The sequence below is a fragment of the Salvelinus sp. IW2-2015 genome, linkage group LG18 (assembly GCF_002910315.2).
Source record: "Salvelinus sp. IW2-2015 linkage group LG18, ASM291031v2, whole genome shotgun sequence".
NCBI lineage: Eukaryota > Metazoa > Chordata > Actinopteri > Salmoniformes > Salmonidae > Salvelinus > Salvelinus sp. IW2-2015.
In genome coordinates, this window is record NC_036858.1 from 54,794,647 (window position 1) to 54,812,367 (window position 17,721).

Sequence of the window (17,721 nt, forward strand, 5' to 3'; positions counted from 1 at the left end):
GCCCAGGGACCCCTCCCAGGCAAACCAGCGACTCGGGGATCTTCCATCATATGTTAGCAAGAAAAACACCATTTTGAAATTGTAACAGTAACTAATCCTCCTAAGGTCCAAAAACAGATATGTTTCAAGTCTGAACATGATCCTGTCAAAGAGGTTACATGGCAATTTGTGTCTTGAGGAATTGCTTATGCCAGGATTTAGGAAAATAAAGTAGTTTTTATTGACAGGAGCAATATAGTGAGAGTTCAAGTGTTGGTGCATTGAATTCCTTATTAAATGTATAAAAAAAAATGTTTATACTCGATTGTTTTAAAGCTGCCTACACTATCAATCCTACAGTCTTAATATATTTCACCCTCTATTTTTCTTTTCCACCACCATAGACTTTGGACCTCTTAAACAAAAACATTCGTAAAGGAATAGTGAATTACTACGATGATCTGGATTTCAAAAACATCATGGACTTTGTTCAAAGAAAGGTAAGATTTCAGTTTGGAAAAAATTAATTGATATTATTTTTAAACTGTTTGCCAGGTTTTGTGTCTGCGATTCTTTGTGTTTTTCATTGCCATTGAACAAATGTAATTTGTGATTATTCACTTTGACATAATTGGAGGGGTTATGTCACAAAGGGAAAAGTGGTTCGTTGTAATTAGAAGGTTCCTACCGGGTGGGGGAGAGATGGATGCTGTCAAAGCAGCATTGGAGTTCTCATTCTCACCCCTAACCTTGACAAAATCTGTTACAGAGAACCCATTTTCTCCAGCAATTCTGCTTTTCCATAAGTTGTTACACAGGAGGACTACTGATGATAGAAAGTAACCCGGGTACAGTGCTGTGAAAAAGTATTTGCCCCCCCATCTAATTTTCTTCTACTTTTGCTTTTCTTTTTTAAACTAAATGTTATCAGATCTTAACCAAAACCTAATATTAGATAAAGGGAACCTGAGTGAACAAATAACACAACAATTACATACTTACTTCATAAACAAAGTTAGGCAACACCCAATGCCCCTGTGTGTGAAAGTAATTGCCCCCTTACACTCAATAACTGYTTGTGCCATCTTTAGCTGCAATGACTGCAACCAAATGSTTCCTGTAGTTGTTGATCCGTCTCTCACGTCGCTCGCTGTGGAGGAATTTTGGCCCACTCTTGCATGCAGAACTGCATTAACTCAGCCACATTTGTGAGTATTCAAGCGTGTACTGCTCGTTTCAAGTCCTGCCACAACATCAACTGGGATTAGGTCTGGACTTCAAATGTGTTGCTTTTTAGCTATTTGTGTAGACATTTATGTAGACGTTTTGCTCATTGTCTTGCTGCATGACCCAGCTGACTTCAACTCACAGACAGATGGCCTGACATTCTCCTGTAGAATTCTCTGATACAGAGCAGAATTCATGGTTCCTTCTATTAAGGCAATGCGTCCAGGTCCTGAGGCAGCAAATCATTCCCAAACCATCACACTACCACAACTATGCTTGATCGTTGGTATGAGGTTCTTACTGTGGAATGCAGTTTGGCTTTCTCCATGCATAAATGGGACCCATGTCATCCAAAAAGTAATACTTTTGACTCATCTTTCCATAGAACATTCTTCCAAGAGTCTTGATGATCATCAAGTTGCTTCCAGGTGCTTTTTGGTCTAACTTGAATGAGAMKGACTGATCAACYACTACAGGAAGTGTTTGGTTGCTGTCATTGCAGCTAAAGGTGGCACAACCAGTTATTGACTGTAAGGGGGCAATTACTTTTTCACACAAATTGGGTGTTGCATAACTTTTTGTTAATTAAAAAAAATATATATTTGTAAAATCAGGTTCTCTGTATTTAATATTAGGTTTTGGTTGAAGATCTTACAACATTCAGTATCAGAAATATGCAAAAATAGAGAAAATCAGCAAGGTGGCACATACTTTTTCACAACACTGTATATGCCAAACAAGTATTGTGCTTTATTTRAAGCATTTATACTCACCACAAGCAACACAAAGCTGTTTGTAGAATGGAAAATGTTTCAAGAAATAACTACTTGTAAATTGGGACTCTAAATGTTGGAGGACAGCTTTGTCTGTCTCCCATAATAGAACGTCAATGTGTCATACCGTCTCCATTCTCTCCAACTGTGTGATGTGTTTTGACATTATCCTAAAGCAGGTCGAACAGGAGCTTTGAAAATCCCCACTGAGGGAGATAGTTGTGGTAGTTTGGGCTTGTTGATAGAAGGAAGTAGATCAATACAACTGCATCAAGTGAGTGCTGCTGTCCCCTTTTTTAAAAACTTTTTCTAAACTCACTATTGAATCCAACTTGTAAGTCGCTCTGGATAAGAGCATCTGCTAAATGACTTAAATGTAAATGTAAATATGATTTTGTGTGTAACCACAACTGTGTGCTGTAGCTCTTAACTAGTATTAGACCTAGCCTAAGGTACTTTGACAGGGTTTTCATAGATACTATTTTTCTTAAGTGCTACCTTATGGTCAGATGTTGAACTGCATCAGATTAGACTGTATTTTTAAAAGGAAGTAGGTGTAGTTCTGTTTGCTTTTAACTCTGAGGCGTTTCGCCAGCCAAGTTGAAGACTGGCTCTCGAAGTGGTCACTCAGATGGAAGTAGGTTCTATAGGGGGAAATGTACGTTATGTATTGTGCTTTATTTGTGTACCATAGGATGTCTTTCATGATGGTTTTAGTGGCGTCAGAGGCACAGCTTTTTAGGAATARGTGACATTCTGCCACTCGATTGAGACATCCATCGTTAAATGTATTCGTATAAAAACGTTCACTTCAWGCGAATATGAAAGGTGCACGTTTTACCAGCTACATGCAATATATTTGTGAATGTTCATTGCCTGTCTTTACGCTTTTTAAGCAAAGGTCTCTGCTATTGCAAGTCATTACATTTGTATGTATTTATTAAGGACTATAATTATAGCAGGATATTTTAATAGCACTCAAATGGATGCACACATCTCAAGCCTCTGATTTCTGGCTTGTATATTTGGCTTCTAGGTTTTGTGTGTTTTAAAACTGACATTTAACACAGGCCAGTATTTGTTTAATGATCTCTAGAGTAGGCCTAGTATTGCTTTGGCTTGGGTTAGTTCTTACTCTGATGAAAATCTGAACTGGACTACTTGGTCTCTGTGGTGAACCATGGATTGGTACAAAGTGCTTGTATGAGCTGCTGGAGGAAAGGTTACTTGCTAATCTCCCTAAGCACACACAAGATCTCTCTCCCACATGTTCTTGTAACTCAATAATGTCAGTGCCACTACAACTCATTAGTTATATACTGAACAAAAATATAAACCCAACATGTAAAGTGTTGGTCCCATGTTTCATGAGCTGAAATAAAAGATCCCAGAAATGTTCCATCCGCACAAAAAGCTTATTTCTCTCAAATTTTGGGCAGAAATGTGTTTACATCCCGGTTAGTGAGCATTTGTACTTTGCCAAGATAAGCCACCCACCTGAAAAGGTGTGGTATATCAAGAAGCTGATTAAACCTCATGATCATTACACAGGTGCACCTTGTGCTGGGTACAATAAAAGGCCACTCTAAAATGTGCAGTTTTGTCACACAACACAATGCCACKGATGTGTCAAATTTTGAGGGAGTGTGCAATTCACATGCTGACTACAGYAATGWCCAGCAGAGCTGTTGTCAGATKATTTTATGTTAATTTCTCTACCATAAGCCACCTCCAACGTTGTTTTAGAGAATTTGTCAGTATGTCCAACCGGCCTCACAACCGCAGACCACGTGTAACCACGRCAGCCCAGGACCTCAACATCTGGCTTCTTCACCTGCGGGATCGTCTGAGACCAGACACCCAGACTGCTGAAGAAACAGAGGAGTATTTCTGTATTTAATGAAACCCTTTTGTGGGGAAAAACATATTCTGATTGGCTGGGCCTGGCTCCCCAGTGGGTGATCCTGGCTCTCAAGTGGGTGGGCCTATGCCCACCCATGGCTGTGCCCCTGCCCAGTCGTGAAATCCATAGATTAGGGCCTAATGAATTTATTTAAATTGACTGATTTCCATAAATGAACTGTAACTCAGTAAAATCTTTGAAATTGTTGCGTTTTTTATATTTTTGTTCAGTGTATATATCATCACATCCATGTTTTGTGAGTTTTCTTCAGGAATACATTTGTTAATGGGTAAAGATACCTGATTTTCCTAAAATATTGACTTACAATCTAGATTTTRTTTACCTAGTCACCGAAGGTGGAAATTGCATGTAACTGCCAAAATACTGTTTCCTTTACTTTGGCAGTTACCTGTACCTGTATTTTAAATAATCGTGTTAATTTTGATCCCTTTACTGAAACTTTACAGGATTCTAAATTACGAAATTATATTGTACAACCATAATGCTATAGCTCCTGAAATAGTGTACTTAAAACTTTCAGAGAATCCTATCCAGGTAATTGGGGTAATTACTAGCAATGGCTCTAGGCATTTTAAGAGCCTTTTCAGATCTTTGCTTTGAAGACAAAGCAGATTCACAGTGTATAGCTCAGCTCCTTTGAATTATAGTCTTGCAAAATACTTCCTTTATACCTAAATTGTGTTTTATGCTAATACAAAAGCTCAACATGTAAACAACATTGCTGTACCAGACCAGAAGAGTTAGAAAATGTATTTGAAGCTCAAACGAGCCACAATTTTAAAAACTTGTTCATAAACCCTTTATAAGGCCTTCATAGTCTATGCTTCACAAAGCATGTAAGCAAATGGCTTGCTAGAGGTTGACAAAGGGGTTATGCCACATTGTGTGCCTGATTTAAGGACCTGTTAAAATGCTTGTATAGGATGAATTGCTTAAAACAATGTGTATCTCTGTAGGCATAAAGGGTTTATGATAGCTTAAGTAAGCCTTTAAAGTTGTGTTTTTTAAAGAGGAACCAAGGTTTTTCATAATGCTGAATACCATTCTAGAACTGTTTTTGATTTATTAATACAGCTATGTTTGTCTGTCTGCTTTGTCGCTGTCTGTTCTTTACAGTTCAAGTGTTGTGGAGGGCAGGAGTACAAAGACTGGGAAGTGAACATGTACCATAACTGTACAGCTCCTGGACCACTGGCATGTGGAGTCCCTTACACCTGCTGCCTCGAAAACAAGGTATGTGCTGCTCTTCCATTGAGAGCTCATGATGCAAATTAGAATATAATAGATCTTTATTTAAATCAATTTGAACACAAATTGTTTGGTGTCACAGTACCCAACCCAACACCCCACACACATGARAGTCTGGGAGCAGCACAGGGTCAGCTCAGCAGAGCAGGGACCCTGAAGCAGTTTCTTTCAAAATGGCAGTAGGTAGCATATGGGATAATGATGCCAGCAACCCTATGGCTGCAGTTCACTCCAGTCTGCTTTTACGTGGCAGCCCTGTGATTCAAACCGACAACCTTCCTCTTATTGGTCCGAGACTCTAACCTTGAGGCTACCATTGTCTCCAAATGTCACTTTGTCTTTTTCTTAGTGTCTTTGTATTAAACAAATCTCGGGTTGGGAAGATCACACATTCAAATTTTTGTCTGGCAAGAAACATGGAAATGTACAACCAATTCTGGTTATTTGAACTCGTAATTGAACTGTTTAGCATTGTGGTGTTTCAGCAGAGAATGTTTGATTAGAGACCACATCCATGACAACACTTCATGTCCCCTAACACATTTTCATACTTGTTGAAAACTATTAATCAGTACAGCTCAGATTTGTTGATCTCTAGATGCCTCCTATGCCATATTTGTTCCCCTCCGTGTTGTTCTGATCTCTAAATACAACAGTAGGYTTGTTCTTGAATTACGGTCGCATTTGGGCATCGCATTATGGGGGAAATGAACAAAACATTSTTTTTCTTCCCATTCTAAATCAATTAATATGGTAACTGAATTACTTTTAAAAAAATCGTTTTTGATAACAAATTATATAACATTGTTACACCAGTAGGAGTAGAAACACCAATAACATAGGTAATTGAGGATTTTCCAAAATGGAGGCCACAGATGCTCATATCTAAGGTCGTTAACCCTTTAAAAATCCATTGATTAGTCATTTTGCTCACAATGTAATMTCKTTTCATTTAAATTGAGTAACACCAATTACACTTTTTATATAGACACACCAAATTTTCAATGGAATCCTCAAATGTATGACATACTGAAAGATTGTGATTAACTCATAGTTGTCTTTAATATAGACCCCTCCCCTGCAAAGTTTGCCACTGGAGGGAATGCTCAAGGTCCTTGTACAGTGCCTTCAGAAAGTATTAACACCCCTTGACTTTTTCCAKATTTTGATGTTACAGCCTGAATTTGAAATGGATTACATATAGATTTGTCACTGGCCTACACACAATTCCCCATAATGTCAAAATTGAATTATGTTTTTAGAAATGTTTACAAATCAATGTAAAATTATTAGCTGAAATGTCTTGAGTCAATAATTATTCAACCTCTTATGGCAAGCCTAAATAAGTTCAGAAGTAAAAATGTTCTTAAGTCAAATAATAAGTTGCATGGTGTTTAACATGATTTTWWWWAAATGACTGCTTCATATCTGTGCTCCACACTGAAACTATGACTATGATTGTTTTTGAAAGAAAAGCTTATTTTTTTTCTCCATTTAAAATAACATCAAATTGATCCGAAATACAGTGTAGACATTGTTAATGTTGTAAATGACTATGGTAACTGGAAACGTCTGATTTTTAATGGAATATCTACATAGGTGTACAGAGGCCTATTATCAGCAACCATCACTCCTGTGTTWCAATGGCACGTTGTGTTAGCTAATCCAAGTTTATAATTTTAAAAGGATAATTGATCATTAGAAAATCCTTTTGCAATTATGCTAGCACAGCTGAAAACTGTTGTGCTGATTTAAAGAAGCAATAATACTGGCCTTCTTTAGACTACTTGAGTATCTGGAGCATCAGCATTTGTGGGTTCGATTACAGGCTCAAAATGTCCAGAAACAAAGAACATTCTTCTGAAACTTGTCAGTCTATTCTTGTTCTGAGAAATGAAGGCTATTCCATGCGACAAATTGCCAAGAAACTGAAGATCTTGTACAACGCTGTGTACTACTCCCTTCACAGAACAGCGCAAACTGGCTCTAATCAGAATAGAAAGAGGAGTGGGAGGCCCCGGTGCACAACTGAGCAAGAGGACAAGTACATTAGTGTCTAGTTTGAGAAACAGACGCCTCACAAGTCCTCAACTGGCCGCTTCATTAAATAGTACCCGCAAAACACCAGTCTCAACGTCAACAGTGAAGAGGCGACTCCGGGATGCTCTTCCGGGATGCTGTAGCGTGCCCGGGGAAGTCAGATCAGGTGTCCARAGCTGCAGTCGGAATAGCAGCACAGGATCATCAGCTCAAACAGGTGGACTTGGGACAGGAACGGCAAGGAATCATCAGCTCAGGTTTTATTCAGGCAAGGTCCTAGGGCTCCAGCCCTCCGGGAGGGGAGAAAGAGACCCCATGCTTTGTGAGTTCTTTCTGTGAATGTGAGCCTTTACCATCCCCTCTCTCTGAGAGCACAGCTGGTCAGACAGGATGTCACTCAGCAGAACTGGCAACCACTTTGTGTTCTTAAAAAGTACAAAGATAACATCCTCCCAGGCAGCTGGGGATGGGGTCTCGTGCTGCCATGCCACTGTAGGAGGATCTGGCTCTGAATCCTAATATGCTATCCTGATTTTAAATGGCAAGGTAAAAAAGACTCTTGGTCTATTTATTAATCTTATTATGGGCATGCAAACCTTTAGTCTGTCGTCTCAAAGATTACGTTTTAACCTGATTGGTAAAAATAGCAAGTCAAAATTAGAGATTTTCAAGCTCATGCTTTTCAACATATAGTTGCTGGGATTTGAGATATAGAAGCAGATAACCTTCAGGGATCCCCATGGCTGAATGTATTATCTTATCTCTAAACTCCAGATATTGACACCTCACAAGGCTTCATATCAAAGGGTGAAACAAAAAAAAATGCATTGTTTGTTCCCAAGTAATATTCCAGTCTCTGAAGTGAATAAAAAGCTGGAACAGTCTGGAACATGTCTGTCTTAGATCTTTTTGTTTATAACAATTTAGGTCTATTGACATTTAAAGTGCCTCTACTCTGCAACTTTCCTGAGGTTCCAGTTTTTTMTAATGCATGTCAAAATGCCCATGGTCTTGCGGCCATATCACATGTTCTCCCCTATGGTAACTGTCATTATTGAACAAAAAGATTGAAAGACTTCTCATTTTGTTTTCTGAACATGCACAGTTGCTCAGTGCTCAGGGATATMTATGTCAAAGTACACTGAATAATGTATACCTTCTATCATTCAAGTGGAATTAATTCAGGTAAAATAGAATGGACAACTTCTTACAGCATCATTTTGTCTATGAAAAGAGAGTTAGGTGTCTGTTTGGTTTAAAAGTTGTAGAGCTTTTTACCAGTTTTCCACAAGGTACTCCATCTCTGCTGTGAACCACCCAAGCTGAAGCGAGTAGATTTCCCTGGTGTGGGTCATTCATGTTGTGTGTTTTCCCTCAGTTATCACTGTCTACTGTTTGCTCCTTAATAAGTAATGCGCATCCTGGGGGGCAAAYCTAGGATTTTAGCAATGTTTGTCAACTTGTTCCAATAAGACTTGGAGCATTTGGTCACATTACTTAGTAATATTTTCATTGAAGTCTTAGCTAATATTTAACATTTTAACATATTTATTGGTTGCTCTTTTGAACATGATCTTAGGCTGGATATTAGCCTACATATCCATTCCCTAATGTTAGGACTGATTGATCTCTCTCACTCTCACTCATCACAATCACTAGCCAAGGGCCAAACTTCTAAAATAGTTCAACTAGACCAGGGGTGTCCAACCTTTTTGACATGAGATCTAATATTTCCACTACCAGTTTAGAAGATACCAATCACAGGATTCCCACGTATATACATTTGATTAACTTTTTCACAACTTTTCATGCCTACAGAAATACATGTACTTTCAAAACAAGCTATTTGATTTTCTATTGTWGAAAAGCAGGTGGACATTGTAGAGAAGATTCCTCATTACGATTAATTATTTGAATAATCCTCAAGGGATGTATCCTAACTTCAAATATGCTTGTGTAACTTGTTAGTAATGTGCTCAAATCTGTTATCACTTTTACTTTGTATTATGTTCTTCCTTTTCAGCCTAATGAAGTTACCAACACACTATGTGGATATAAGGTCCTTGACAAAGAGGTAAGACTATCTGAACAAAATCTTGTCTCAGTGTCTCRCACGGTCTCAATTTCTAAATGTGAAAGTCTAAATGGGAAATTGATGTTTACTGATGTCATACAGAAGGACAGTGCATTCATTTTCTCATTCATATTTTATTTGTTATCACATATGTATGAAAGATCGTATCAAACACGTCAYTCATACAGATTTGCACAAAGGCCTGCCATTTTAAATGTATATCCCTCCTGCTTAGAGGCTGGACTTGCAGAACGTCATCTACATCAGAGGTTGTACTGATGCTGTCTTCATCTGGTTCATGGATAACTATAAGATAATGGCTGGCTTGCTGCTTGGCATCTTATTCCCCCAGGTAAGAGTTAACCACCATGCCATTTCAGACTGACATCTGATGTCCACCAACAAGTAATGATTCACACAGAAATGTTATGGGCACAGCTCTTTGGTTAATGGSTGTTGCAGGAGGCAGGTACTGGTTTCCACATAATGGTTTAAAAAAAAGCTTTTCGGGGGGGGGGGTAGAAATGATGCAGTGAAAGATAGAAAATATGCTGTTATATTGTGAGCTCTTTCCTTTTTTTCTTCATGAAATCCCTTTTTTTTAATGTAGCTTCTATAATGGTCTCATATCTTAGCTAGAGAGGGTGATGCAGCTTCCCAGTCACAGCTTGCAGTGAAGCCCCTACAAATGTTTGCTTATCACTTTATAGTTTGTGGTGGCATATTTCTGCATTACCAAATGAGGAGAGTTACAAACTTCACACACCAGTCAGAGTTATACTTAAACTACATCTTTAATAAGAGCTTTGCAATAGCATTTGACTTTCAACAATTCACTATTTCTAATGAACCGTTGAGAGTACCAACAGAAAAGTACAAAAATCTTTTATAGTCAAGATACACCCCTCTCAACCTACATGACGAACCACAGATCTTAGGAACAGTTCACAAAGGTTAAGATTTGAATGAAAGATATCTATAAAACATAGCAGACAGTTACTGCTGTGTCAACAGTTTTCATTTTAAAGACCAGTGTCTGGCGCTCTTACTCCAAAAGGGAACGGTCTCTCTCTGGTACGGCATAGAACAGAACCATTAGCTCATGTTCTCTGGAATGCTCTTTAGGTTTTATCACCCAAAGACATCGTAAATCTCCTCTGTCAGTGTTATCTCATAGAGGCCCATCCTCAGTAGAACACACACACACAATAGTTAACAGAATATTCTATTCTGTCGAATAAAACAACCATTATAATGCAATACAAGCATTATAACATAATCTTGCAATTTTCCACGACAAATTTCTGCCTCTCAGAACTAATTATTGATTGGCACATTGGACACTTTCCATTGGTTTCAAATTCCATGTCCATCTCATCAAGCACAGTGGGAGAACAGGACAAATATGCAACCTTGAATTTACACCTTCAAATTCTGTGAGTAGTTTCTCAGATCTTATGAGCTTTTTGGAGATATTTGGCACAAATTAATGTTTAATCGTCACCACAATATGTCAACTGGAACTGTAATCCACTATCAATCTGCAGTAGAAAAATCAACAACAAAAAAAATCGGGTATGAGTAATGTTATTGTAAATTGCATTACTGTGAGCCAAGTCCCCATCTGCTGCCTATCTACTCTTATCTTTTAGAAGGGTTTATGTTGTTTATATGCAACACAAACCTACAGGTACACAAGAGCACAATGAAAAGTCTAGGCCCATGTTCCCATGAATGGGGTCTCCACAAACGCGGAAAACATTGCCCTTAAAAGGTGCATAGCCGACCAAAGAGCGATCAGATTGAATCCTGGACCTACAGTACCAGTCAAAAGTTTGGACACACCTACTCATTCCAGGGTTTTTCWTTATTTTTACTATTTTCTACAAAACTATGAAATTACACATATGGAATCATGTAGTAACCAAAGAAATTGTTAAACAAATCAAAATATATATTTGAGATTCTGTTAAGTCGCCACCCTTTGCCTTGATGACAGCTTTGCACACTCTTGGCATTCTCTCAACCAGCTTCATGCGGTAGTCACCTGGAATGCATTTCAATTAACAGATGTGCCTTGTTAATTTGTGGAATTTCTTTCCTTCTTAATGTGTTTGAGCCAATCAGTTGTGTTGTGGCAAGGTAGGAGTGGTATACAGATAATATCCCTATTTGGTAAAACACAAAGTCCATATATGGCAAGAACAGATRAAATAAGCAAAGAGAAAGGACAGTCCATCATTACTTTAAGACATGAAGGTCAGTCAATCCGGAACATTTCAAGAACTTTGAAAGTTTCTTCAAGTGCAGTCGCAAAAACTATCAAGCGCTGTGATGAAACTGGCTCTCATGACGACCGCCACAGAAAAGGAAGACCCAGAGTTACCTCTGTTGCACAAGATAAGTTCATTAGTCACCAGCCTCAGAAATTGCAGCCCAAATAAAAGCTTCAGAGTTCAAGTAACAGACATATCTCAACATCAACTGTTCAGAGGAGACTGCGCGAATCAGGCCTTCATGGTTGGTCAAATTGCTGCAAAGAAACCACTACTGAAGGACACCAATAAGAAAAAGAGACATGCTTGTGCCAAGAAACACGAGCAATGGACATTAGACCGGTGGAAATCTGTCCTTTGGTCTTATGAGTCCAAATTTGAGATTTTTGGTTCCAACCGCCGTGTCTTTGTGAGACGCAGAGTAGGTGTATGGATGTCCGCATGTGTGGTTCCCACCGTGAAGTATGGAGGAGGTGGTGTATAAATAAATGGTGTGGGGGTGCTTTGATGGTGTCAGTGATTTATTTAGAATTCAAGGCACACTTAACCAACATGGCTACCACAGCATTKTGCCATCCCATCTGGTTTGCGCTTAGTGGGACTAAATTCGTTCTTCAACAGGACAATGACCCAACACTACTGTGGTGGTCACAAAATTTTGTCAGTTGGTGATTGTCAAGCAAATAAGTCTCACGGTAATTGACCATTAYTTAACAAACACATTTAGCATCTCCTGGCTTCCACACATAGTCTACAAGCCATTTTAAAAAGTATAATAAAGCCATGTAATATAGCCTACACCTTCACAATAAATCCATTTATTTATTTTAGACAGGTCTAAAGAAGCATGATATGAAGAAAATGTAGTCTATTTCAGAAGAAAAGAATTGCATACTCTGAGTTGTCCTTATGTTAGGTCCTGGTGTGGCTATGCCAAATGGCTGTGGGCTACATTAGTTCATTTAGCAGACAAGATTAGATTTTTCCGTGGCATTATTTAAAATTATTTTATAGTATAAAGAATACAATTGAACCAAGCTGAATAAAATATAAATATTTTCTCAATGWTTTGAGGGTGTGTGCGTGCACATGCGCCTATTCTGTGTTGAGTGGTTAACAAAGCAATAGGTACTTCTATATGCTTAATTGAAAGTTATTAATGTAACTTTAATTCTTTTACAAACGCGGGCTATATGTTTTGATTTTTTATGCATTGTAAGGCTGCATGATGAGACTGATTTGAAAAAAGTAACTTGAAAGGCATGAGCTCTGTTTAGTTTTTTTTTGCGCAGGCTGTACACACTCAAATAGTCTCTCATTCACAATTTGACAAGCGCTTGGTAATGCCTCGAATTTCATGGCGGCATCCCCTTTGTGGCCATAATGCAACCTAAGAGTACTGCGTTGTGCCCTTCTACCTGAGTGTGCTGCGCAATCCGAAGTGGGTCTTTCTCACAGGCTAAAAGTTAAGACCGACACATCGGGCACGCAACTGCGCGTGTCCTTATCCAATTCCGAGGTGCAAGTTGAAGATATTGGATGAACTGTCCACATCTACTTTTCGTCAGCCAACAAGATGAGTCGGCCTAACGAACAGCAAAAGCACTTGCCTATGTCAATCTACTATCCCCCATCGTACAAAGTAAACTTATTCTGTGTGAGAAATATATATTCCAAYCAGTTGTGGGATGCGATGGATCCTGAATTAATACAACCACATTGCATCAAAAAAAAAAAATTATTATGCAATGTGGCTGACGCAACTTATCAGAACGTTTAGCTTAAAATGTTGATAAACTATTAGGCTATTTCTTCACATTATAAGTGCAGCAATGCGRACATGGTATTAGGCTATAAGTGTGAATGTTCCATTAGCGMGAAAACACCATTATCGAAAGTGACCGCAAATGCAATTATGCATGTAATGCTTTTCTTATAAAAGGTGCATTCTTATGGTAAATTATCTTCCCCAAACTTGAAACTCAGGCGCTGWWTATATATGCCAGTTAGGCTCTACACCCCTTGTAAAGCAGATCAATGTGCTTAATTTTAATAAATTATTTGGCACACTTTAGTTGTGATACAAACCTTATTTAAACATATAGGCCTATGGGCTAGGCTACATGAGGTGTGCAACTATGATTCGAACAAGTCACAAAAATGCTGGGCATCATTCACAAGTGATAGGCTAATATTGTCAGACTATTCTTGATTTAATCTTTTCTTTACATATACTAAATAATATATGTGACATTGGTTTTTGATTTAGAATGGACCATTATCATGCACCTGTATCGAAACAACAGGGGCAGCGGGAAAAAATACATGTCATCTATGCARTTAAATAGCAAATGGAGGACGCTTTTCCTCGTGGTTTATTTTCATGCCAGCCAGATAGAATATACTCCTGTTGTAAATATAAGCAATGTGCTTAATATTAGGAAAGTTGAGAAATATATATAGTAGGCCTAGCCTATAGAAAGCTGATGGGATCCTCTCGGCCATCAATATGTTCTCTCCCGCAATTGCATAGCCAATAGAAATGTTGCACAACATGAGCTCAAYGGCTCTCATGAAGTGTTTGATTAGATTTTCGAATACATTTGCATTGATATCAGAGTGATTAGAGGGACAATAGAGTGCTGAGTACAAGGCAGTTAGTAAGTTTGGTAGGCTACTAATGACCAGCAGCAGCATCAGACCTTGGAGAAGCCTAATTACTGTGACTAAATGGTCATGTGTAATTTGAGTGATGGAAAAGCAGACAACGAGTGCTCAGCATATGTGGGAACTCCTCCAAGACTGTTGGAAAAGCATTCCAGGTGAAGCTGGTTGAGAGAATGCCAAGAGTGTGCAAAGCTGTCATCAAGGCAAAGGGTGGCTACTTTGAATAATCTAAAATCTAAAATATATTTTGATTTGTTTAACACTTTTTTTTGGTTACTACATGATTCCATGTGTGTTATTTCATAGTTTTGATGTTTTTACTATTATTCTACAATGTAGAAAAATAGTAAAAATAAAGAAAAAACCCTTGAATGAGTAGGTATGTCCAAACTTTTGACTGATACTGTATGTCGAGCGTGCGTATCTACCGCTGATTGAATTGAATCCCGGCCTAAGAATTTAAATGTCAATAGTAAACCCTACTACTGCATTTCCTTCCCATGTCAAGCGCAGTAACTGATTTTAATGAGTACTTACAGTGCCAGTCAAACGTTTGGACATACCTACTCATTCCAGGGTTTTTCTTTATTTTTTACTATTTTCTACATTGTAGAATAATAGTGAAGACATCAAAGCTATGAAATAACACATATGGAATTATGATAAATAAATAAAAACCCTTGAATTAGTAGGTGTGTCCAAACTTTGGACTGGTACTGTAGATCCATTCAGAATATGAGTGTGTTTGGCATGCTTTATGGGCCTCCCAGTTATAAATTCTTCTCCACTGCAAAGATTAGGCATTTTGGTTTATGTGACACAACACCCCATTCGCACATTCCTTATGGAGACAGCACTTTGATTTATGTTGTTTACCTGGTTCTGCTATAGATGGGCCAAGACAGAGCAGTATTTGCACAGCAGTGAGTCTAGATTAGTGCATTACTTACAGCTGAGAACTAATCATGAGGCCATTTTGGGGTAAGGGAGGTTGGAGGACATAAGCAAGAACCCTCTCAATAACGGACTTGGGCTGAACACATTGAGGAAATGTATTGTGTTGTCCATGTAGGTTCACTGTTGAAGCCTCTCTGTTGAAGTATGACCTTGATGAGTAAAGGAATTTAAAGGACTTTGTTGTTTGTAACGTCCATGCTCCTCTACCATAGCTGGGATTAATTAGGTACTATAAATCCGGAAAGTATATTTTTTRCCCTGCAGTTGGTGAAGGTGTTCCATAAAGGTCCCAGGAGCCTTGGTTCATTACATGCTCCATATAATTTCCTGTTAATTAGCTATGTTCAATTATAAACATTATTACCACTTGTATCTTATAGAAAAAAAGTTATGCTTATAAGACTGAAAATTGTCTTWGAAATTTTGTAGACAGACTGTAGTCTACTGCAAAGGGCCAATGATGTCACATGTTAACTATGTGTCCAAATGCAATCTGTTCCTCTGAAAACAACGAATACAAATAACATAAGTTACGAATACAAATAACAAAAGATTGTATTCTAGGCTATTTTGACAGTCACGTCACACCACACAAAATTACCAAGTCAATAGATTTTTCTCCCATAATAGTTTGACAGACACYCAGACGAATCACCTACCTTTCAATAATTTGTCCACCTCTTGACTACAGATTACATACCTTGCCAAATTAGATGTTTGACAATTATATATTCAGAAAGTAGGACTTTCCTTTTAATTATCTTCTCTTTGCTTTTATTCTTTATTTATTCTATATACACTGTGTACAAAACATGAGGAACACCTTCCTAATATTGAGTTGCACCCCCCTTTGCCCTCAGAACAGCCTCAATTCATCCGGGCATGGACTCTACAAGGTGTCGAAAGCGTTCCATAGGGATGCTCGCCCATGTTGACTCCAATGCTTCCGACAGTTGTGTCAAGATGGCTGGAMGTGGCCTCCCGGGTGGCGCAGTGGTCTAGGGCACTGCATCYCAGCGCTAGCTGTGCCACCAGAGACTCTGGGCACGCGCCCAGGCTCTGTCGCAGCCGGCCGCGACCGGGAGGTCTGTGGGGCGACGCACAATTGGCCTAGCGTCGTCCGGGTTAGGGAGGGTTTGGCCGGTAGGGATATCCTTGTCTCATCGTGCACCAGKGACTCCWGTGGCGGGCTGGGCGCAGTGCYCGCTAACCAAGGTCGCCAGGTGCACGGTGTTTCCTCCGACACATTGGTGCGGCTGGCTTTCGGGTTGGATGCGCGCTGTGTTAAGAAGCAGTGCGGCTTGGTTGGGTTGTGTTTCGGAGGACGCATGGCTTTCGACCTTCGTCTCTCCCGAGCCCGTACGGGAGTTGTAGCGATGAGACAAGATAGTAATTACTAACAATTGGATACCACGAAATTGGGGAGAAAAAGAGGGTTAAAAAAATTAAAAATTAAAATAAATAAAAAAAGATGGCTGGATGTCCTTTGGTTGGTGGACCATTCTTGATACACACGGGAAACTGTTGAGCATGAAAAACCCAGCAGCTTTGCAGTTCTTGACACAGTCAAACCGGTGCGCCTGGCACCTACTACTATACCCCGTTCAAAGGTACTTAAATATATATTTTTCTTGCCCATTCAACCTCTGAATGGCACATATACACAATCCAAGTCCCATTTGTCTCAAAGCTTAAAAATGTCCTTCTTCAACCTGTCTCCTCTGATTTGAAGTGGATTTAACAGGTGACCTCAATAAGGGATCATGGCTTTTACTTGGATTCACTTGGTCAGTCTGTCATGGAAAGAGCAGGTGTTCCTAATTTTTTTATACACTCGATATACTGTTTGTGGTGCCCAATTTTTCCAATAATATGGAGCATTGGAGGGAACACAACTTGGAGGGTATTGACTTCGACAGATTTTGTGCTTTTGTGTTTCACAGTATGTGGCTGTAAAGTAGGACAAAAGGATTGTTTCTGACTGGCATTTTTTATATATAATTTAAACCATTGTCTGCACCCTGTCTATTGATTTCTTGATCCCTCTGTATTGATCTCTCACCTGAAGCTATGTGAAGGCAAAAGTGAGTTGTCGAAAGGACATGGGTCATAAAGGTTCTCCCATGGGTTATTGATTTGAGGGTATTAATGCTTATTTGTTGTTTGGATTAATCATTCAATGTGTAATCTAGTTATTTGAAGAAACCTCCCACGTATCTTGTATAACTCCTGACTCTGTCTAACAAAATGAGGCCGACTTTCATTTGAAACAGGCCATCGAGACAAGGTAGAAGAAGTGGTCAGTAGTTCTTTGATTTGATTTGAGTCTTAGATTTATTTAGCCATCAATTCAGTGACTTTGGAGTAGACTGTTATGTCTGAGTTTCAGACCCCTCAGTCAACGAGTTATGATGTCACTTCATGATGTCACTTCATAGCTGACTTGACTTGCCGTCTACAGCACTTGAATACTTTTAACATGCCATATACCCACAAGGATACTTTTAACATGCCATATACCCACAAAGATACTTTTAACATGCCATATACCCACAA

The 17,721-nt window shown here is 38.9% G+C and overlaps 1 protein-coding gene across 1 annotated transcript in view; it reads left to right on the forward strand.

The window, feature by feature from the left end:
• Nucleotides 1-17,721, forward strand: part of tspan15 (tetraspanin 15) — a 54,420-nt gene that overhangs the window by 34,627 nt on the left and 2,072 nt on the right. The window contains exons 4-7 of the mRNA XM_024007958.2: nt 384-479; nt 5,020-5,136; nt 9,215-9,265; nt 9,501-9,617. Of these exons, the coding sequence (XP_023863726.1) occupies nt 384-479; nt 5,020-5,136; nt 9,215-9,265; nt 9,501-9,617 (381 nt within the window). The remainder of the gene's footprint in view (nt 1-383; nt 480-5,019; nt 5,137-9,214; nt 9,266-9,500; nt 9,618-17,721) is intronic.